General features: G+C 36.1%; 1 protein-coding gene across 9 annotated transcripts in view; it reads right to left on the reverse strand.

Annotated features, from left to right (window-relative positions):
• The window catches only part of EPS8 (epidermal growth factor receptor pathway substrate 8), a 198,496-nt gene that overhangs the window by 48,980 nt on the left and 124,815 nt on the right, over positions 1 to 24,701 (reverse strand). For 8 of the 9 annotated variants that reach the window (XM_059935365.1, XM_059935368.1, XM_059935367.1 and 5 more), the window contains 7 exons: positions 20,654 to 20,727; positions 18,634 to 18,707; positions 8,973 to 9,040; positions 7,807 to 7,968; positions 5,599 to 5,748; positions 2,832 to 2,914; positions 2,119 to 2,255 (listed from right to left, as the gene is read on the reverse strand). In XM_059935365.1, coding sequence (XP_059791348.1) covers positions 2,119 to 2,255; positions 2,832 to 2,914; positions 5,599 to 5,748; positions 7,807 to 7,968; positions 8,973 to 9,040; positions 18,634 to 18,707; positions 20,654 to 20,712 — 733 coding nt within the window. In that variant the 5' untranslated portion in view covers positions 20,713 to 20,727. Of the gene's footprint in view, positions 1 to 2,118; positions 2,256 to 2,831; positions 2,915 to 5,598; positions 5,749 to 7,806; positions 7,969 to 8,972; positions 9,041 to 10,415; positions 10,467 to 18,633; positions 18,708 to 20,653; positions 20,728 to 24,701 lie in introns of all 9 variants that reach the window. The other variant, XM_059935373.1, reaches the window with a different exon arrangement.

Below are 24,701 nucleotides of genomic sequence, written 5' to 3' on the forward strand. Positions count from 1 at the left end.
CTGCAAAAAATATTGAAAACTGCTATGCCTCCTCTATGCCTAACTTTACCCTTAAATGGAATACTTGCCAAAAAAAGGGAAGAAATCACTCAGTCTTACGAAACTTAATCAGTGAAATTTCAACATATGAAATCTTGCCAGTTAGCTGGCTGTTTTACACATGGTTAGCTGCTGTCTTGGCTATAGTGCACTCCAGAGAGCAGTGAGTTGAAGCTGAACTACAGCTATTAGGAACTCCAATAGGTCCCAAAATATCATTCGGAGGGCACAGTGAGAGAGATGCAGTATTTCTCGAATTTTTCATAATCTGCGGCACTACTCGCATCCCACTGCCACTATTCTACAGAGGTCTATTCTGGAGTCAGGGGTAGAGCTACATTAAGGATCCAAAGAAGGAGTTGTCCAGCCTGAGTCAGCTGGAGCCTTCAGAGGGACCAGAGGGATACTCCTCTTGGAGGGCTTTCCAACTACACGCTGGCCTGGAGCCTGACAGAACCTCATGTGGTAAGTGGTGTGTTCTGTTTGACCTAGTAGTAAACTAGAAGTTCTGAAAACCTTACCTAACTGTAATTTAAATAGATGAGACTGCACAGAGTATTTCAGACAAAATCTAATGAGGGCTCAGAAACTGCTGGGAATAAATTTTTGTTGTTGAAAATTATATTAGGTTTTACAGATGTTTTTACAGGTTTATTCAGAATGTCTGAAAACTTAAGATGTCTTGTGCTTCCTCAACTTCAAGAAAAACCATTTTGACTTCTCTCAAAATAAAACCTACATCCCCTCTACAAAATAGTAACAATAGCAAAAATATTGTAAGTACACAAGAAGTAGAAAACACTATAAACTCCCGTTTAGTTTTTAAACATAAAATTGTAAATACAAAGTGGATTGATAGAAATGTATATAATTCCTAAAGACAGAAACTGCTATAAAATTACAGTAAATAATAATTCTGTTACTTTATTTTTGAAAAGCGGATGCTTCAAAGATTTCTTTCTTTCATCTGTTCGGTAGCTGGGTTTATATGTAAAGTGAAAATAACTTTAAGAACATGGGAATCTAAATAAAATGGAAAGCAATTGATAAAATAAAATGAACTCAATCTGGCAAAAATGAATGTCTACTATACTGTTCCAGGTACTATTATAGACATTATTTGCTGTCAGACTCACAGCAACATAGGAATTATTATCCCCATTCTGCAAGTAAGGCATAACTTCACAGGGTCGCACAGGTAGATCCCCGTCTTGCTCCAGAGCCCAAATTTTGGCTCACCGGACTCAAAGTACAGTCCAGTATCACTCACTTTGGTAATCAAGTTCTGTAGGTTAACTACATTGTTAGATTCTCATGAATAATGCTTTATTAGATAAAGGATAAGTGATTTAAGAAGTCACATTGAACTAGGAGGCAAAAGAATTAGGCTATGGTCTCCATCAAATTCAGACTCACTGGATCACAATTTATTCACCCTTAAAATGAAGAGATTGGACCAAACATATTTTAAGGCATTTTCCAGCTATAAAAATTTCAGACCTAGTAAAACACTCTGTCATATAAAAGGTTACATTATGTTCTTTGCCATGATTATTTGTTTTTAAAGAAGGATGTCATGGTAAAATGATGGTACAGACATAGGGCCCACTGGGCAAGTTTACCCGATGGTGAATGCATTTTAGCCCTTTTCCGTCGCCCTACCCCTGTCCTGACATCCTGTCCTTGTAACCACAAACAGTTTGTCCAAAAGAGGACAGTGGTAAGATAATAATAATGCAAAGAACTTGAAGTATTATCTTAAAATATTGATCATCTCCTGTTTGGTATATATAATATTACCATTCTTTTAATTGTTAGTTGAGTCAAACTTCCTCTCTTTGACTGCTTTAGAAAGAAAAGAGTCTACTCCTAACACCATATTTATTAAAAGACTGGTCTGGACTCTCAGAGACAATAATCTTACAGTGCCCAAGGCTTAACTTTCCTTTACGAAAGATTTATTTTTACAAAACTAACCTCAAGTTTCAGCTCAGAAACCAGCATCAGATTTTGAAAGCGAGAACTAGGTCACAACTCAAAGTAAACGATAAATAAGTACCAATCCCTGGGAATACTCACAGTCCCCTTGGTCAGCTGCCAGTGCGGACCAGGCTGCCACCCGACTTCTAACATCCACCTGGGTCACAGTTCCAGGAGGCACAGGGGCGGGAGCTCTGGGTGGAGGCGGTATACCAGGGTCTGCTTTGGAAATCATCCTAAAAACAGACGAAAACAAACTGAATTTCCACCATCTCTATTTCTACAATACATCAATTCTCTCAATTTTATGGTATTAGTTTTTCAACTTCAAGAAGAACTATGTCAAGGGGTAGAAAAACAAGGATTTCCTAACCATGCCATGGTATGTATATTTATAAATGTATATGAAATATAAAAATATAGAACATTTTCAAATCAGCTGAAAACCAGGTTTAACATTTTTTCTGGGTCCCCTATGATTTGCAAAGGCCGTTAACCAACTCGAGACCTAACATCTATTTATAGTCCCTTTGGCTACCTTCCCTTAAAATGCCACACATTGGTTCATAAATCTCTGTGACAACACAAGTAGGAGGAGCCGTATCAGAGAAAGACCAGAATCATGGAGAGAAAAGGCACACACACATACACCGACAAACTTGGGAGAGCAAATGAGTTGAGATTACAGGTTGCAATCTGCAAAATATAATAATATACCTTCACTGAAAATATATATTTTTTTAATTTTTAGAGGAAAAAAAAGACTTAAAGACACACCAATTCTAGCCCTTAATTTCTTTTAATGTTTTTACCTCAGGACATCAGGCCGCCTCTTCTGTTTCCCTCCTTTACTGTCGCTGATTGCACTTTCAATATCTTCACTAATTAGGTTTGCCTGCAATGAAAGACAAGTTACCTGGGGGCTTATGGATTTTTTTTTTGTCTTGATATGTAGGTTAAAACAGAAAAAGGGATTATGTTCCCTGTCTGAAACAATAAATGTCTTGATGCAAAGAAGCGTGTTTTTTTTTTTTTTTAAATCTGCTTTCGAAACATAACTCTTCCAGTTTTTTAAGTGAACTTTGTAATGACAGGATTGGAAAACTGAAGGAATTTTTAAAGATTATTTAATCCAGATTCCTTTAGTTTTTTCTTTTTTTTTAAAAAAAAAGCTATACTTGCATAAAGGCAAAGAGAAAAAGGATTTGCAGATGCTGAAAGTATAAACACATGCTGCAAATGTAACGGGTTAACACCTCTGCCTGGGAAGAAGTGAAGGAATCAGAAGTACAAGCACGTGAAGCAGCACCCCTCCTCTCCCCCATCCTCCCCATCCACTGGGCCCCCACTAACCGGCGGAAACCACTCAGTTCCAGCAGCGCTACTCCCAGTTTAAGACAAACCCACATTGTCACGGGGTGGACCCCAACACTGGGTTGTGACCTTTGTGATAACCCCTTTATTTTGTCACTGCAGGTTAATAAAAATTAACTTGCTCCAAATGGTTTGACTTTTCCGATCCTTTTCCAACAATAACCCCTGAACATTTAATTTGGTTTTCTTGGGAACCAATAAGAGATTAGCAGCTAAGAAATTTATTTTGTTTGGTTCTGAAGTTTATTTAGCCCGTGATTATTACTGTATATTAGGTTCTTGCTGGGATGTATTTATCTTCTATGTTGTGCCTGCTTGTTCTCTGTAATTACATATGTTTTTCTCAAATACATATATGCATACATACATACATATGTATTATACTCTTTTACCATAAGCGCAGGTAATCATAAAATTTTAGAACTGAAAGGACACTTAAAGATCATATAATCTGTTCTTCTTGTTTTATAATTAATAAACCTGAGGAATACTTATATGATGACTTGGCCTAGGTCACACGGCTATTAAATGAGAGCGCTAATGCATCCTAGTTCAGCTTCACTTCCTTCAGAACATTCTAGTTTCAGGTAGACATTACAAACGTCATTTCAAAGGCTTTCTATTATGTGGGAAAATAAAACTGAAGATGCCTAGGAGTCCTGAATTTCCTATGGGCAGGGTGTGGGGTTGGCTATCATATTTCTAAGAAAAAATTTACTACAGAGGTGAACAGGAGTATTGTGTAAAGTCCCATGATAAAGAAACTTTAAAACACAAAACTGATGTTGCAAGATGGCCCATATAAAAGAAACCACATATTTCATTGCATTTATATTTTTCATGGGGCAAGGAAAAAAATCCATCTCATATGTGCACCAATGGGTAAATGCATATAGCTGTGTAGTGGTCCTTGAGTTTTAATGAGGACAAAACAGCATTCAGTAAATCTGTTTTGGACCCATCAATATCATCATGCCCTATCAAATCAAGCAAACCTTTCATCCTCAAAACTGAAATCCAGAAACTTCACTCAGCCCAATAACTCTTAGTTTCCAGGGAGGGATTTTAGAGCACTGAAGCAAACACCAGATTTAAAATGTCTTTTAGCATAGATCTCTGTTTTTAAAATGTTTGAATTAAATTTCACTATATTTTCAGAGCAAAATATTCATCTTAATCCTTACTGATTTAATAAATCTAACCTTGCAAAATTCTTAATACACTTTATGACTTTCAAAAGGCACTATATAAAAGTTTGATGAACATTACGTATACAAATTATCTACTGCCACCATTCTTTTCAAGTAAGATTTTTAGAAAGTCATTTATGACACAAATTGAAATAAAAAGAAAATTATAAAATACACAATTCATAGTCAATCTTAATTCACCTATCATATTTTAATGTCAAAGAATTACAGAAAAGATCAAGTGACACTTTATGCTAATCTCCCGGCATTTCTTTATAAGATAAAAACTGCCTGTATATGTTATAATATGCAGTCACAGTGATAAAACACTGCTTTGGCGAAGCACCAATCAACTCAACCAAAAATGATTTCCCTTTTAGAGAAATCAACCCATGAAATAAAGATTCAAGTTTGAAGATAAATTCTAATGTCCAATAAAGCATCACAAATTATAATCATTTGAAAATTACAGTGTATTTTGAAATACAAATCTTGAGCGTATGGCATATTATTACTGGTAACTATGCTCAACTCTTTTCACATTATCACTAGGGGATTACATATCTTGAGCAATTATTCAAGTCACATAATTAAACAGTGAACCTTAAATCGATATCATGGAAAATGTCCAAGTGTTTCATTGCAATAATCCATGCTATGTGATTAGTGCAGAATAAAATAGGATGGCATGATTATTTATTGTCCATGAAGAATGACTTTTGAAGAATCAATCTTTAATTATAAGTCCAAGTCCCTCAGTGAAGAATTTAATGTATTATCCACACCTTTTTTTTAATAAACAGAATGTATCTGATTTCTTTTTTTAAATACTATTCTATCTCCTCTTTATTTACTTAGCCTGGAAACCCTAGGGAAGATACTGAGGTATCTGTTTTCCTTACAAAATCCTAAGAAACTAAAAAATCTAGTACCTACTAGCCATGTGATTGAAGTAGATAATCAAAAGCTGCTGGAACATGTGCTTAAAGGGAAAGAAAAGTCACCATTCTTTTACCTTAATCTCATCACACTGGAAAAGATGAAGATCAGGCTTGTTCTGAGTTGACTCTTTGCACACGAGGGCAAGAATTGAATCATAGTTACACAAGTGCATCACAGCTTGGCAGTGCTGGATTGTGTTCAAAGGAAAATTCTCCAGTTCATTCTACAAAGTAAAAATATAACTTGCCTTATTTTTCATTAGCTATATAAAATCTATCCCACAAAGAGCTCTAGGCATCGTACCAATAATTTTTAAAGTATCCAAATCACATTGACAATGGATGCTAGTAAACACGGTAAATTTGGAGGATGAGTAGGTACAAGTAGGCAGCAAAGATACAAGCCTGGCGGATGGGAGAAAGAGCAACAAAAATGGAAATATTTAACAAAGAAATGTAGTTGTGTTCTTAATAAACAGAAGAAATACTGAAATTAGCATTACTGATTTCCTAAGATTATGGGGTAGAGATGATGCCTTTAAGAGCAGAATAGGTAAACTGAGGCCTCTTTCCAAAATTATTCACCATATTACCTGGTATTCTTTTCCCTGTGGCTATGTAGTTTTGGTTTTTTTTGTTTGTTTGTTTGTTTTACTTGAACACTGTACAGTCATACTCTTAGTTTCTACCTTCAGTGATCACAAATGTTAGGCTGAGAATAACACATCATTTGCACACTTTTTATTTCAGTGAATCTCTCAGATGAAAAAATTCACTATGTAAGTTTTTCCAGCCAAAAATGTCAAACAGCATGGTCAGAAGAATCTTACTAAAAAATACATTCTTCAAAATGATTAAGATATTTGGTCTTGTGAAAGTGAATATTATTTAATGAGATATATTTAAGGTGCTTATCCTAACACTAATGGCCTTACACAAATAGCGAGTGGTGTCATGATGGAATTGATGGGAGAAACTGTGGAGTTTTTTAAAGTAAACAAAATACAATATCCCTGATAACTAGAACATAAAAAATAACAATAACTTTTATTACAGACAGCACATAGACATCACAGCATAAATTTATTCTAAGTCTTGACTCCCTGGGACCCAGAAAAGGTGAAACAAAAAAATGCAGGTTCCATTAAATTAGAATGAAATTTCTTAGCTATACTAGAGAGATAATAACTTTTCTTTCTTTGCAAAAGTAAATTAAATAATACCCCTCCTCTACAATTACTTGAAACTATGAGGATTAGAGAAGCTCTCAGTTGCTATTCTCTCACAGAATTCAATGAATGAATGAAAGAAAGGGCCAATTTTACCCTGACTCCTATCAGACAACAAAGAGTTGTTGTCTTTATCTTAGCAACTCAAACGCCTATTAGATGATGGAGCTCAGAAAAGGCCTTTTTTAAGAGCTCCAGCATCTTACCCGAGTAGCTGTGTAACAGAAAGGTGCCCAGTGTTGGCCTGGTGGAAGTTAATGTACATACACACAAACCTTTTTATCCCAATTCACTCACTGCGGTTCAAACCATATTACTGGGATATGGTTTGGCCTAGCATGTAATTAATATGTGTCATAAAGAATAGTGCCCTACAGGGGCCTTATTTTATTTTATTTATATTATTTTTTTATTTTTTTGGTATCAGCTCAATTGTTTCTTTGTTTTTAATTTATTTGTTTTAATTTATTTATTTTTGGCTGCATTGGGTCCTCACTGCTGCGCACGGGCTTTCTCTAGTTGCGGTGAGCGGGGGCTACTCTTCGTTGCGGTGTGCGGGCTTCTCATTGCAGTGGCCTCTATTGTTGCGGAGCACGGGCTCTAGACGCACGGGCTTCAGTAGCTGTGGCATGCGGGCCCTAGAGCACAGGCTCAGTAGTTGTGGCGCACGGGGCTTAGTTGCTCTGCAGCCTGCGGGATCTTCCCGGGCCAGGGATCGAACCCGTGTCCCCTGCATTGGCAGGTGGATTCTTAACCACTGCACCACCAGGGAAGTCCCCAGGGGCCTTATTTTAGCACTATGCATTTTTTCCTCACTTCTTCCATCTCATCATACATGGTTAAAAAAACACTGTATCCCTCTATCTCTAGTTTAAAAACATGATTTCGCATGCATAAAGTACATAAAGTATGACATTTTTTCTTCAAAATAACTGACAAGAATATTTTATGTTACTAAATTTTTACCCATTTTCAAACAACCTGACCTAATTGTAAACATAAATATTTGTGGACTTTCTTGAAAATAAAATAGTATAAATATTTCCAACTTGCCTTTGATTCTAAATCAATCAGGCTCACAGCCCTCTCGTCCACTTGAAGAATCATATCTTGAGTCCATATTTTGCCCTTGGCATCAAGCAATTTCAGCTTCCTTATTCCATCGTCAACAGTTATCATAGCATCTTTCCGATCCAGAACAAAGGTAGTCAAGTGCTTACGATTGGCAAAAAGAAAAAACAGAATACACACAGTCTCTTAGTAAACACTTTCCAAAATAATAGCAAAGTTAAACTAACTGAAGTCAGCTAGTAGAGAGGGGAGAGACAAATACAAAGTACTCTAGAACTTCATGGTTACCTTATAGGGATAATAAGGTCAAACAGGTTTCTGCTGAATAGAGGAAATGATGCCTTGAATCATAAAATATCTAAATCTGTTTAATACTGAGCCTTGTGGAACTACATAAACGTGACAAAAACAAACTCTAAACAGATTAAATAACATTCTCTTTATTTAATCCATTTTATTCCATTTTGGTTATTTAAATGCTGAACAATAGAAGGCAATCTACAAGGCAGCTTGAAAACTACAGACGTTGGTAATTGACAGCAGCAACAGCAATTCTAGTCTGTAACAACTGTCAAAACTTTTCACTCTACTGAAACAAAACTGTTTAAATGTAATTAAGCATGCTTGAGGTGGTAGAAACTTGGAAATAAGAGCAGTTTAAAAATTACTCCCTGCTTAAATATTTTCCATTATAATAAGCAAATATCCACCCAAGTAGATTCCAATTAAGAGCAAATATCTGAAAAGACAGCAATAGAGGAAAAACTAAAAAAAGAAACCATTGCTTAAACAGAACTAGTAATGACTTTAGACAAAACTAAAAGTAAAACTAAACCATCCACTGAAACTGTCGAGGCTTATTTCAAGAAGATTCCATAATACAAAATAGAAGGCTTGGTCCTGTTTTTAACCAAAATAAGGCTGACAATGATAAATGAGTAGTTATCATTTTAATTTATTCTCTATGAAAACAGATTAACAAGATACTTTTATATTTAACATCTGCTTTATAAAAATCTGAAAGAAAAAAAAGGTCAACACAATTTACAACATTATAGAAATGAAATAAAACATAACTCTGATTTTACTACCAATTTTTATGTCCCTCAAGCTTCATTCTAAAGTTAGCAAACATCAAAGCATCTTACTTCAACATGGTATTGGGATATATCTGACACGCTGCTGACACTATCCCGTGCATAATTCTTCCTTTGTTCTGGAAAAGAAGTTTAAAAAGCCATTATTTACCCATGAATAGGCTGATGTTCATATATCAGTGTCTCGTGGCCATCTCTAAAACTAGTCTATCTCATATATAAGTACAGTAGTACAGTAGTGTAAGTCACCACTGTGTGGTGTATCTGAAAATACTCATCATTCACATTAAATGAAAAAGTCATGAGAAAGCTTACATTATATGCAAGAACAATTTGACCCAACATACATGTTCAGAATCCCAAAGGTTAACAAGATTATTAATGTTGTAAGAAAAAGTTATTTTGTGTAAAGATTTTATTAATCAGGGACCTCTTCTTTGGCAAAAAGATAAAAACTGGCTTGTAAATTTCATCTTTTAATGCACTGAGAACAAAATGGAACTGCAAATACTGTCACAGATGCTGTATTATATGAGTTAGACTACATTATTAAAATAATGAACACTGCAAGGAACATGTTTCACCACATCCACACCATGGAGAGTGTTAAAGGAGAGTCAATCATACTCACTGCCATTAGACTTTAACAATTTTCACACATCTACAAAACACACAAATGTGATACTCAGAAATGTAGATATAAGCTGTTAGAAAAAATAAGAAAGTTAGGTAGAAAGTTTCTACACCAACTATTTAAAAAGCAAAAGGCAACCTTTGTTTTTCTTTTGTAAAATGCTGCAAAACCAAAATAAAATATGTGAAGGCAATATTTTGTATTTGCTGCTTTCTAATCAAGCAACTTGATTATTTGTAAATTTGCGGTTGCCCTATTTTTTCTAACGCAGCATGCTATGGTGAAAAAGAACTCTAAGTGGGAACCAGAAGAGTTTTGATTCTCACTCTGGCTCTGTCACTATGTAGGAGATGGAATTTGGCAACACTCTGGATCTCAGCACCCTTATTGTAAAATACAAGGGTTAAATAAGATCAAACTTCAAGACTCCTACAGTACTAAAATTCTCTATCTGTCTCTCTGTCTCTATCTCTTTCTCTCTCTGTCTCACACACACACCTTAGTTTTCCTAATAACCACTTTTTTCCCCAAATATAAACCTGTTTCTTTCAGGTAGTATAGAAACTTTTAGATTTTCCTGAAACAACAGAAGTTGAAAAGTTCTGCTGAACATAAAAGCAGAGCAAGTACAAAAATATAAAGCACATATACAGACTAAGAATGTTAACACATAGAATTTTTTTAAACTTTGATAAAAGTAATGACTTTTCATTTACATTTATCTTAATGCTTATATGAAAATATAAATATGCCTTATGTTATATCACTATGATATTATTCCAATATATTCTATTTTTGCTTTTGCAGCATTGAAGTTACTTAATAAAAACAGACACACTACAAAATTCAGTATCTGCTACCTTTCTTTTTCTGTTTGGATGACGATCTGAAGAAGTATAATCCATCTGGTCCTACCAAAACAATGTGACCAAAAAGAAACATCTGGTTTCACCTAAAATTTTCTATTCTGTTATGACAAAACATAAACCTTAATTTACATATTTTAAAAAGTGAACCACCATAATTCTTCTGATTATTAGCCGAGGATTAATCAATGTGAGATATTAACAAATGGATAATTTTTCTTGGGAAAACCATTATAACTTTTAAAATACAATGTATAACTCAGGGACATATCTGAGAAAAGCACTTTTAGAAATAATCAATATTTCAGAATCCCTGATTCATCGTATTCTAACACAGTTCTCCATGGCCAACCCAGAACATGAGGGTAGTTCTGTTTTCTCTGGTCTGATCTAAGGACACTAAACGAAATAGCAGTGGTTGCCACGGTCTCCAATTTTGATATGGCAACCCCAGGATGTTCAAATGCTTTTCTGAGTCTTTCAGATAAGTGACTGGCAAACACGGTTGAAGGTCAAAAATATTATGTTTTGTAATTAAATATTCTCATTATGAGATAGCAAGACTTTGTTCCCCCAAATTTCCTAACACATAGTTTCTCAATCCCACAGAAACGTACTTTACAAAAATAGAAAAACACTATTTGATAGTATTCATAAACAGCATGATGTTAACTGATTACTCTGATTGCCTAAAAAATATGGAACCATTTCTAATTTTCCAAATCAAGGATCCATTTTGGGAATTCCTAAGCTCTTTCTCTCTCATGTTACACAATAAATAAGATGTATGTGTTACAAGAAATTACCTTTTAAAAATCCTAAAAATGTGTAAGTGCCATAAAATGGATTTATAAATAAACTAGTAGTTTCAGTGATTTAAGTCAATGAATAAAAAAAAGTTACTATTAACATTTTAATAGGAAATTTTGAAAGAAGGCTCCTAAAAAGCAATTATAGTACATTTATTTTTTATGAAAATCATATGTATTCTCAAGTACAGCTGTAAATAGGAATTATGCTCCTAAGCCTGAAAAGTCTCACCCAAAGCCTTAAAACAGTGTGAAAAGCCTAAATAAAGTCTCCATGATACTCAAGATAAAGTCTCTCCTGACGTTCACCACTTTCTCTAACAATGGTTCTCAACCTTGGCTGCACATTAGAATGAACTTTAAAAAAAAATACTGCGCTCCCCACGCCCCCCACACCCCCCAGGATTCTAATGTAATTGGTCCAGGATGTAATCTGGGCCCCGGGATTTGGAAAAGCTCTCCAGGCAATTCTAATGTGCAGCCAAGGTTGGAAGGTACTGTCCCCAAATCTGTGCAAGTGGCAACTCATCTACCACATCTTATCTCAAGTTGAAATTTTTTTCTTTCCAAATTAAGAGCGTAAATCACGGTCAAATAGTCTCTCTCTCTGAATGAATTAGAGCCAGGAACAAATTTTACTTGGTTATAGCACCACTGATTGTGCTTCACTGTTTTTCCTAATAGCTTTTATCCCATGGACCACAATATACAAACCCAAAAAGATGGAAGAATTCAGTCACCAAAGACGAAAATCCTTTACACATCATTTTAGCATTCTTGAGTTGATATGCTGCTGCGAAAACTGATATTCTACTTCCGGATCAGGAACTTAACCTTAGGTTTCAATGAACTTTGGATGATTATGATATATCACGGTAGGTTCATCAGTTGTACCAGATGTACCACTCTGGGGGGCTGGTGATAGCGGAGGAGGCTAGGCTGTGTAGGCATATGGGAAATCTCTGTACCTTCTCCTCAGTTTTGCTGTCAACCTAAAACTGATCCCAACAGAGTCTTAATTTTAAAAAATTAGGTTTCATCTAACTCTTCAATGAGTACAATGACAACTATAATAATATGCAGGTCTCAGCATTTAACCTTAATTCTCGTTTGCCTATATTGCTGTTTATGCATAAGAGAGCAAGATTTGAAACAGCTAACATTCAGAAAATTGTTATTTTCTCTTTCTCTGAAAGCAAAGTGTTGCTTCGAAAGTAAGGACTTGATTATTAAAAAGAAAAAAATGTAACATAAAAGCAGCTGCCGAGTAGTTCTCTCCCTAAATAAAACAATGGGCTACAGTTCATATTACTTTATGCTTAAAAAACTTTCAACCACAGTACAGGAGAATTCCTTTCTCGCTATTTTAGTGTATAATTTCCATAGAAGAGAGGTGGCTTAGTGGGAATCAGTAAGAAGCACTGAGTAAAAATTATAAGCTCTCATTATCTAGCCAACTATAATCACAGACTGACAAATCAGAATCTGAACATGATAACTTTTTAAAATCAAGGTCATTTTTACAAAACTACATTATTTAAGAATTACTTGTATTGGCCAGTCCAACAAGTCATTAAAATAGCTTATCCCCGAGGAGAAAAGAAGCTTTAAAACTTTCAGCTAAGGTGGAAAAATTGCCAAACTGTCTTTTTGAGTCACATGCACTGACATACTCTATGAAGCAGAATTTTGACTCTACCATCGCCCAACCTCCTGATAGTATATAATCAAGGGCCTTTTACTTCTTAAGAATTTCAAAAAGTTTTTTCTTAGAATATTTATTTTTTCCAAGTAAATCACACCTTGTAAATAATGAGGATGGAGATAAGAGAAGTGGGTTTTAACCCTTCAGTGCCACCTGAATGTATAAGAGCTGGCCTGAGCTTCAGTTAGGACAAGTAAACAGAGAGCCTAGTTCCAAACCAAGATCAGGAGACAGAGAGAAACAGAAAGAAAAAGAAAGATAAGTACAAAAAGAAAAATACATGGGGTAGATATCTATTAAGAAAAGTGATGAGCTTCCCTGGTGGCGCAGTGGTTGAGAATCTGCCTGCCAATGCAGGGGACACAGGTTCGAGCCCTGGTCTGGGAAGATCCCACATGCCACGGAGCAACTGCGCCCATGCGCCACAACTACTGAGCCTGCGCGTCTGGAGCCTGTGCTCCGCAACAAGGGAGGCCGCGATAGTGAGAGGCCCGCGCACCGCGATGAAGAGTGGCCCCCGCTCGCCGCAACTAGAGAAAGCCCTCGCACAGAAACGAAGACCCAACACAGCTGAAAGTAAATAAATAAATTAATTAATTAATAAAAAAAAAAGAAAAGTGGTATATTCAGGAATACTGCTCTGAGAAAGTTGAGTCAAGCACTATGTAAAAATACAGGAAAGTTTACAGTCAAGTCAATCATACAGAATGAACTGTATAGTTTATGGATTACTTATGCTCACTTCTTACCAGTACCTCCCTGAGAAGAACAAAGAAAAGCAGGGAAAAAACATATATTTTCCTACTTGCTAACATCACAAAAACGTTCAAACTTAAGGTAAAATGAAACTACCTTTCACTACCCGGCCTCCCAACAATACTATAAATGTTGGTCATGACAATAAAGTATTACTAAATGATAATTCTGTGAAACTTACATTTTTCTGGAGACAGGATGACTTTAAACAGCTGATTATTTATGGTAAATGGTCATATTCCAAATCCAGCAATATCTAATTTAAAGGAAAGTTATTTTTCTAGGAAGTTCAGCTGTTCAGCACACAGCAAAGAATCCACACTTAAATAAAATAAGCCCTCTGAGTGGCACACAGAGATGTCACAATGTCTAATATTAAAATTTGCGCATTTTAATGCATACGGGGGAGGACTCTCAATTCCCCACTCAGAACCTATGTACACTACTCACAAGATTTCCTATTAGTTTCTCAGCCCACACATATCAGAAGCAATGCTAGAAGCAGGCATGCTACCAACAGGGAGAAGTTCATATGGGGTTATTAAAGCTGCTTGGGACCCAGACACATGGAAAAAACAGCCTCAAATACTCCCAAGGGAAAAGATCCTGAATGATTTGGTGTAAAGGTAAGGAATGCAGCCTCAGAGCACATGGCGGTACACAAGCTCGTGTTCACACCACTGACCCTCTGAGTCGTGGACAAGAGATTACAGGAGCCACGGCCCCAACAGAAGGGAATTTTTAATACTTTTTACAAGCATTTCCCTTAAAAGCAATGTTAAAGCTTCAAGACATTGACAAGCAGGCTAGCCGGAAAAAAATGTGTCACATTTTCAATTCCCTGATTAACAGGAGCCAAATGAAATGTTACTGTAATGGGATAAGAAAAGAAAGAAACCCTAGGAGAGAGAAATTAATACGTATTTCCTATTTATGTTGTCAGGGACTTTAGTGACGCAGAGCCTCTGACATGCTGGCTTTGAAATTTCTTGTACAATAATAAAGAAAGGACAGTATAAGGTTATTAAAACTGCAGCACATTTTAACCATTTTCCTTGAATCAATTAACACATATCTAAAAGAAGCTAACTTATTGTCATAATTGTGTAGTTTGCATTTACAGGATTTATAAAAAAAAAATTTCTAGTGATATCTGGAATGTAAGCTTAAAAACATATGATGAAGATTACCCCTTGATCCTGTCAAAGTATCACTGTGATTAGATGTATGACATCATTTGGAGGTAAGAGTAAAATATTAAATTTGAGAGCCTTGATGAATCTGAGGGCCCAGGACAAAAAGTGACTCTCCTATGCCCTTCCTCACTGCCATGATAGGCTCATTGCTTCTATTTTTTCATATAAACTTATCACAATATTATTATCGTTTCTATTTTGTAGTTGAGGAAACTGGGACCAATAGGTTAAACCATTTGCTCAAAATGGCAGCCCTTTGGTAGAAAGTGCCATGATTCAGCCACAGATCGTTTGGCCTCCCAAACCCGTGCCTCTCTCAGAGTCATCCTGAAGCAATCTGGATGGCACATTATGGTGTCAGACTGAAAAGTGTTCTCATAAAAAAGACCAAGCTGCATAAAACTCCTGATACAGTAACTAGCCTGTGGTCAGTGTATAAAAAACAGCGGTCATGGGGCTTCCCTGGTGGCGCAGTGGTTGAGAGTCTGCCTGCCAATGCAGGGGACACGGGTTCGGGCCCTGGTCTGGGAAGATCCCACATGCCGCGGAGCAACTGGGCCCGTGAGCCACAACTACTGAGCCTGCGCGTCTGGAGCCTGTGCTCCGCAAGAAGAGAGGCCGCGACAGTGAGAGGCCCGCGCACCGCGATGAAGAGTGGCCCCCACTTGCCGCAACTGGAGAAAGCCCTCGCACAGAAACGAAGACCCAACACAGCCAAAAATAAAAAAAAATTAAAAAAAAAAAAAAAACAACAACAACAGTGGTCATTACCGTGAAACTCATGTTGCAGTGCACTAAATAATACCTTCATATCCCAGAGAAGTCCATGTACCAGCCATGAAAACAAATGAATTCTTGAAGGATTTATTCAACTGGTTTAATCATTGTGAAAGGAGAAATCTTCAAGAAAATGCATACATTGTGACACAGTAAATGACATTACAAATCTCTCCTTTACCAACTTTCTAGTTACAAAAAGAAAGTTAAAACTATGCAGATTGGGAGGTTAAACACTCCCAATGTTAACTAAATATAGTTAAAACTTCAAATAGAATTTGTTCATTGCAAAGGTTTGTTCAAAACCTGGACATGTTTCTGCACTGTCATTCATGCATCGGACCATTCATTCCATAGGCATTTACTGGGAGCCCGTCGGAGAGAAGGCATACTGTGTGTGTGTGTTTGTGGACAGAGAGCTGGGAGGGAGAGGTGAGTATTAGCTACAAGGAGGACTGAAACATTACCTGCAACTTCAAGGGACTTAAAACCCTCTGACTTCTAAGCCTAATACACTGTTGAGTATTCTCTCGTCCGTATAAATGTCTCTTGCATTTGCCCCTTTCCATCCCTCTATTTATGTCCTCTGTTTTACCAATATGCTGTTCATTGGCCTCACACTACACAAGATTAACTGTTATATTTTCTCGCCATCAAGATTTTTAAAGTTTTGTGACTTTGACAAATTACCTCACCTTAAAAAGGAGCCTCAGCTTGCTTTATACGTAAAAGGGGAGAGATAAAAATTTACTGCTTAAAAGCTAAAGATTCAATCATTGGAGCTATGATTTTATGAAATTGCTCCCAACACAAAATAAACATTAACATTTGCAGGTGAGTACTACTTTTTATTCCTTATTCCTTTCTTAGCTTTCTGAAAATAGACTTTTGGATCTATGGTATTTGTGAGATGATTAATACTTTTTCTCCTTAACAAAAATCTTCCGGCTATTATTTAGATATCTGACTTACCTACATTATTTAGGTCTCTGATTCACCTACTTCCATCCACGCTCATCAAATCCATGCTCAACTGCTACCAGAGTGATCCAAGACAGATATGACCTATTATTCCCCCAGTTAAAACACTTCAATGGCCATTCCTTGTAAACAATGTCCATATGCCTTAGTGTGATTTTTCCCAGTGTTGTCCGTGTTTATTTTTCCCATCTTATTTCCCGGTGCACCACCTTGAACCCTCCAGTTAACACTTAATTGTTTGCAACTCATTGTTGCATTGTATTCATTCTACAGGTATTTACGGAGCATAAGTTATACATTAGCCACTGTGCTAAGCTTAGGGAATCCTGAAGTAAACAAGGCAAATGTGGCCCACCTTCACAGAGCTTATAGTCTAGTTTAAAAAGGGTTCATACAGCTGTTTACAGCACCCTCCAGCCCCACAAATGCCTGGAGAAGTTCAGAGTTTAATCTCTGTATGAAATCCCTCCTGCCTACCTGCCCTGCTCACATAGAAGAGCTGACCCTGCCCACCTCCTCCATCTGCACCTCATACACATTGCCATCCAAGCTTATCCAGCACTTTATTATAACAATACATGCACGAGTCTACCTCACCAAGACAGTGCACAAGCAATGACCATCTCCTATTCATCTTTGAAATGAATCAAAGGACATGGAAACAGAGACTGTGAAGATCATGGCCAAGCACACAGAAACACGTTAATAACTTTCTGTCTAGAAATGAAAGACTGAAGGAATTGATTATCTTTGCAAAAACAAAAAAAAAGGTTTTCCCTTTTCAGTTTCTTCAAGTCATTCTGTAGAGTGCAAGTCCCTTAAGGTCAAGGACCATATGTTACCGGCCCTGTGCTGGGCACATACTAAACACAAAATAAGTATTTGTTGAATATATTCTCTAGATATACAGTTCATAATGACTAGGCCATGGTAAGAATGTCACAATATCGTACTCAAGAGAACTGAAACCAATGCTAATCAGATTGACAAGGCCACAAGAAAATGTTATCTATGTACGGTATAAAATCCATTTTATGAGTGTATAATTTGAGTCCTAAAGTCTAGTCACTGGACATATAGGCAGAGAAAGAATCACAAAACCTTAGAATGAGTCATTCTTACACAGCCAAGATATTGTAGCTCTAGGTGATGTAAAAAGAAAAGAATTTCAAATTTAGAAAATGCTATTGGTTCCTATAGTAGATAATAACAATAATAGCAAATATATACAGTGTTTTTTGCTTGCCAGGCACTGTTCAAAGCATTTTACATGTACTAACTCATTAAATTCTCCTGTCAACCCTACAAGATATCTCCATTATACACACAAGCAAAATGAGGGACAGACAGGTAAAGTAATTTGCTCAGCTAATAACTGGATTTGCACCCAGGACATCTGGCTCCAGTGTCTTTGCTCTTAACCACAATACTAGTCTCATTCTTTATGGTTGCATAATAATAAAAGGCCATGCAGACCCTGTGAAAGCAAATGCCTTCCTAAACATATGTTGTATATTTCAGGAGTCCTTAACTTCTTTGTAGTATTGATTTCTATTTTATATTTGAAGTTTAAAAAAAAAACAGTATTTATAAGTGAGACAATAGAGGGAGGACAATGGAAGTTAGAGAAGGATCTGAAAGAAATTATATAAGGGCTGTTGGTCATACTGTAATACTACCTAAACAAACATACCATACATAATTAGATGGGAAAATCCACCTAAGGTACTGGTACCATGCTAAAAGACTCCTTAGAAAGTACTGAATACATTTCGTCTGTAGTTCTAAATTGTAGGACAGCCAGCAGAGATTACGGCTTTGGTAGCTTCTGTAAAAATTATTTTTAAAATAATCCGTACCTATCAATCGCTACTTCATTCCCAATAATATAAACAAGGCATGGGTTCAAGCTATGGCTTTGAGCAAGTCATTCATAAAAATTAAGTAGTTAGAAATAGAATTATACCCCATTAAATACACAAACATACCATAGAGAGCCTTTGCACTTGTTCTTGAACTGTGTTCTCTGTCCATGGAAAAGGTGGGTGATGATCCGTAGCCACTGTAAAAAAAAAACAAAAAACAGGTCATCGTGCTGAGTTAGAGTCCAAAGTAAGCAATAAAATGTCAAAACTACAAATAAAAATTCCAGTGCACCGCAATCACCATGTGTTTTTAAAGAACATATAGAGTTTATACAACCGGCTCTGTAAAAAAGAGCCAGATACTGATGCGGTCAAGAAGTAGGCTATTGGATCCTGACCCACCGTGGATGGAGGCTGGTACAAACTGCAACCTTCTCTCAAATATCAAGTCAGAACCACAGCCAAGGAGATTCAACAAGGTTGAAGCTGCCTTAGAAGAATTTAAGTTTGCCATACTAAATTGAGTTGTGAGCAGTGATCCAATCATAAAAAGTTCTCAATCATTTAAACTGTAACGAAACAGACACTATTTTCACAAATACTTAAAATGCAGTTAATGAAAATAACACGGTATCGTTAAATTTGACCAGCTTTACCGGGTACTTCTAGCTTACTGTTGCTGTTATGTGAAGTAAACATATTATTTGAATTTTTAAAATTTATTCAGTAAACATTTATTAAGCCCTAAAATCTAGAAGAATGAGGGGTAAGGCGGGGTTGGGGGCGGGTATTGTTAATAAAACAAGTAAAAAAAAAGTTAAAAAAAGAAAAATAAATAAATAAATAAATAAAAATAAAACAAGTAAAATGGTTACAACAGAATGTGACATCTGGGTCAAACTAATAGATATAACATCAAATAAGGACTAAATTTTTATAAGGATGCCCAAGAAGGCTTCCCGGGCATTTAAGCAGAATCTAAAAGAATGGAAAGCAGCTCTAGAGGCAGGTGGAGAATTAAGTGAGGAAAAAGCATGTAGATCTGGCTCAAGAACTAGCATGACGCCCTAGGGGAAAAGCATCTAGTGGGATGTGCTTAGAAGAGATGAATGACTCGAGAAGTAGGGAAGGCAAATAGAGGGCTTAAGGATTAAATTTCTATTCTCTAGATGGAGTAAATATCTTTATACAGGGAAGTAACATGATCCAAACAACTTTTTAAGAAAAATAATCCAGAAATTAATGGCAAGGTAACCAGATGGAAAGGTGCTGCAAAAATTCAGGTAGGAGATAAAGGCCACAAATAAAGTTAGAAGAGAAAGAATAGTTCGGGATAGAATCAAGAGTTCCTTAATAGAAGAAATTATAATAAATTCATGATTAAATGGATATTTGTTATAAGAAAAAGGAAAAAATTGAGGGTGTGGCGAAACTTTCTAGCTTGAATAAATTGATGGACAAGATGAAGATAGCACTTGACATACTCCCCTGGTGTCTCTTACTGACCAACACCAAAGGGATTTGCAATCATCTTTGTAAAGAGAAAGGTGAAGCAGTGTGAACAACCTGGTTCTGAAAAATGTGAATAACGTGGCTGTGAAAAATAAGGAACTCTATACCATGATGGCCAATAGAAAATAACAACAATATTAACCACAATATACAAGGCAATGGCCACTTAAGTCAGGGCGGTGATTTCAAATTATATCTAAAGCCATAGGGGCTTGTCTTTTTTTGTTTTACACAATGGTAAATGTCTTGAGAGACTGGACTAGATGACATTTAACTTTCCTCAAATGGAAATATTTTATGAATAATGAAAAAAGAATGCTCCAGAGAAAGTGAAAGCTATGAAGTAGAGTATGTATGCAACTATGGAAAGCAATAATACATAAAATACCAGAACAAAATGTCTTCTATTAGATCACTATCATTGGGGTTGATATTACTTAACCATCTTTTTCTTATGAGTCACAGTAAACTTTTAACAATAACATATCTTAGTGTTAGAAAGAAATTATATATTGAGGAATGAACTACATAAAGAAATGAAAGAGATCTTTTCATTGAAAATACAAAACAATTAAAACCACCAAATCAAATTTAAAAAACCAAGAAATTAAACATAAAATTTCCAACTTACTTCATTTGAGATGGATACATTCCAAAACCACTGGGATGATTAGAAATATGACCATTCATTGTGACTTTAATGTTCTGAAAAAAGAAAGGTACATGGATTGAAGGCAGTAAAAAGGTTGAGACATCTCAGTTTTAAAGTTTTTCATTCAATAAAATATGTGTCACTTCCAGGATGATGCTAGAAATATAAAGATCTCCACCCCCAAAGAGCTCAGGCTCCAGAAGTACAGATGGACATATAAACAAAGATCAACATTTAACATTAATATACTAAAATTGTAAGCAAATAAAAGTGAGAAAAGAAAAATTTTAAATATAGTTCTGAATCTCTAACTACATAAACGTAATTCTATATTCTACTCAACCTCATCATTGTCAGTTTTATGAAATGTTACTTTGTTTAATGTTTCATTATGAAAGTAATATAAGCTCATGAAATTTAAAAACTTGAGAAATATGGAAAATACAAAAAAGTACGGAGGGGAAAAATATCACCCAGAGCCCTATCATTTAAAGATAACCATTAGAGGTTCCTTAAAGAACTAAAAATAGAACTACCATAGGACCCAGCAATCCCACTACTGCGCATATACCCTGAGAAAACCGTAATTCAAAAAGACTCATGGACCACAATGTTCATTGCAGCTCTATTTACAATAGCCAGGCCATGGAAGCAACCTAAGTGTCCATCGACAGATGAATGGATAAAGAAGATGTGGCACATATATACAATGGAATATTACTCAGCCATAAAAAGAAACAAAATTGAGTTATTTGTAGTGAGGTGGATGGACCTAGAGTTTGTCATATAGAGTGAAGTCAGAAAGAGAAAAACAAATACAGTATGCTAACACATATATACGCCATCTAAAAAAAAAAAAAAAGGTTCTGAAGAACCTAGGGGCAGGACAGGAATAAAGACACAGACATAGAGAATGGACTTGAGGACATGGGGAGGGGGAAGGGTAAGCTGGGACGAAGTGAGAGAGTGGCATGGACTTATATATACTACCAAATGTAAAATAGATAGCTAGTGGGAAGCAGCCGCATAGCACAGGGAGATCAGCTTGGTGCTTTGTGACCACCTAGCGGGGTGGGATAGGGAGGGTGGGAGGGCAAGAGGGAGGAGATATGGGGATATATGTAAATGTATAGCTGATTTACTATGTTATAAAGCAGAAACTAAAACACCATTGTAAAGCAATTATACTCCAATAAAGATGTTAAAATAAATAAATAAATAAAAATAACCATTTAACAGTCCTGTCAATTTCCTCCAGTCTTTTTTCCTGTATCTAGTTCTACTTCCTGCCTTCCTCCCTCCCTTCCTTCCATTTTCTTATTTCCTTCTTTCAAAGCACATTTGACAACATCCTATGTATACACTTGGATACACCTCTTTTTTCAAGACGGTATTCATTTACACAATCCTTTTACTTTTCACAAGAAAACAACTTTTTAAATTAACACCAGATATTTATCTTCAGACACCAATTTTAATGTTTCACAAATTGAACAAATTTCCTTCAAACAAGATAAATGCAAATAAGTAAAACTTCCTTACTGCCAAATCCAATGGCCTTTTTTGTTTTCTCCTAGACAGTACAGCTACACCTGAATTATTTCTATTCATCCCTGAACATGTGGCCCTTCCTGCTTTCTGTGGCACTAAACTATTTTGGATCTTGTCTTACTTTTCTGACTTTTGTATATATTACATTACTATGTCTTTTCAATAACTGAGAGGTAGGTAGGACATATCCCAGCTTTATTATAAGACAAAGGCAAAGAGTAGAAATATTCACAACTACTGTGTGAGTTATTTGTCAGGTACTATGATGGATCCTGGCACTACCAAGGTGATCAAAAGAGACATAGTCCTAGCTTTGGGCCAATAGTCTAGTGGGAAAAACATGCATTTAGTGAATAAATATAAAATTTTAAATTGTTGTTACTATCACAAAGGGAAAATTCAGGGTCACTTGGGGGTTATAAAATATGGGAACTTAATTCAGATTGAGAGGGCACAGAAAGCCTGCATAAAGAATATTCAAGACCTAGTAACTTCCAGTTAAATCTTTCTCATTCTTCACATTTCAATTCAATCACCGTGTCCTCAGGGAAGCATTTACTGACCTCTGTGAATAGATAAAAGCCCACTATCAGACACTCTCAGCACTATACACAATTTTTCAAAGTATTTACCACAGTTGTAATTTCTCATTTGTTTAAATTAATTCCTGATTCTTCACTAGACTTTAAGCTCCATAAGGGCAGAGACTTTTGTTTGATGACTGCTGTTTCTTAAGCAGTATGAATAGTACAAAATATTTAATATTTGAATTAAATATTAATTCAAATAAAGAAAGGAGAGTCCACGTCCTACTCTTCAAAGAGTTTATTGTATTCTTAAGGAGACAAAACCAATCCATATGAAACACAGAGTAAATAAGTCCCAATGTATGAGGCTCTATTTTAAACCTACTAGAGGTTCTGAGATAGGAAAAGCAAGGCAACTGCCATAATTTTTTGAAGGGCTGGCACTTGACCTAGTTCTTAAAGAATGGATAGGATTTATAAAGGTCCTCAAAACACTCAAGTTTTTTTTTTAATTTATTATTATTTTTAAATTTTATTTATTTTTGGCTGTGTTGGGTCTTCGTTGCTGCGTGCGGGCTTTCTCTAGTTGTAGCGAGCGGGGGTTACTCTTCGTTGTGGCGCGCGGGCTTCTCACTGCAGTGGCTTCTCTTGTTGCGGAACACGGGCTCTCGGAGCACGGACTTCAGTAGTTGTGGCATGTAGGCTTCAGTAGTTGTGGCACGGGCTTAGCTACTCCATGGCATGTGGGATCTTCCCGGACCAGGGCTCGAACCCATGTCCCCTGCATTGGCAGGCAGATTCTTAACCACTGCACCACCAGGAAAACCCAAAACACTCATTTAATTCAACCTTTCCTGAAGTCTTGTCCATATTTATTCACAGCTTAGAAGCTAATTTCCAAATTAAGGAACAAAGAAATATTGACCTCTAACATAGGTAAGTATTGCATCCATAAAATTACATTTATACTACATTATCGTTTCTGTTTTTATTATTGTTGTTTATTTTCCTTCAGTTTATACTTAGATACAATCAGTGTACAGAGGTAAACCAATTCTCTGGGGAAAAATAAACCCCTGATTTGTAGTACTTCCTGATTTCCATGCTATAAGTATTCCCACCATGGCCCATTTCAAGCTAGCATTGGTTTAACAGCAGCTTACAAAATCCTAAATATTTCACAATTGTCTCTCACAAGGCTATAGAATCAAGAGAGAGCACATCACTGTTACATTCTAGAATTTGGGCCAGGACAGAGGTCTGGGATAACATTATGGATCTAGAGCTAAAGGTTAGGACAGAGGCTTTCACAGAAGCCTGGAACTTTAACACCATTTCTGGCACTAACTAGCCGAAGGAAGTCAATTAAGCCTCTGTTTCAATTTTCTCATCAGTAAAATAGAGATAATTCTTGGTCTTTCTAGCTCACAGGGCTAGTGAAAGATCAAATGAGATAGATGTACAAGTTTCTTCTAAAGTTTAAAAAAAAAAAAAAGAAGTACTCTTTTAAAACAAGCTGGTTCATTCAGCACGTAAATTAAACCCCCAGGGTTTGTAGTGGTTTTGATCTAGTTTGCATTTTAAACCCATAGCAGGTGGTTTTAGTGAAAAGCGAGAGCCACAACCGTCTCAACTTTTTCATGTTTAATTCTTCATGACAGTCAAATAAATTCGTGGTTTGTGTTTTCTTTAAAATAGTGATCTGTCAGAATAAGAGACATTCGAAAAGGGAATAGAAAATGTTGATTTGCTAAACTGAATTTTAAATATGGAAACTTTTCTCTTTGGCAACCATAGTGTCATTTGTCAGAGATGCTCATGTAGCAATGTAGAAGCTTTCAGATATTTAAACACAGCAATACAGGGCACACCTTGCAAAGGAAACAATTACACATGTTTGCTCCCCTTTAGGCTTTTAAGAGATATATCCAATTTATACCTATATGGAC

This window comes from Balaenoptera ricei, chromosome 10 (assembly GCF_028023285.1).
Source record: "Balaenoptera ricei isolate mBalRic1 chromosome 10, mBalRic1.hap2, whole genome shotgun sequence".
Classification (NCBI taxonomy): domain Eukaryota; kingdom Metazoa; phylum Chordata; class Mammalia; order Artiodactyla; family Balaenopteridae; genus Balaenoptera; species Balaenoptera ricei.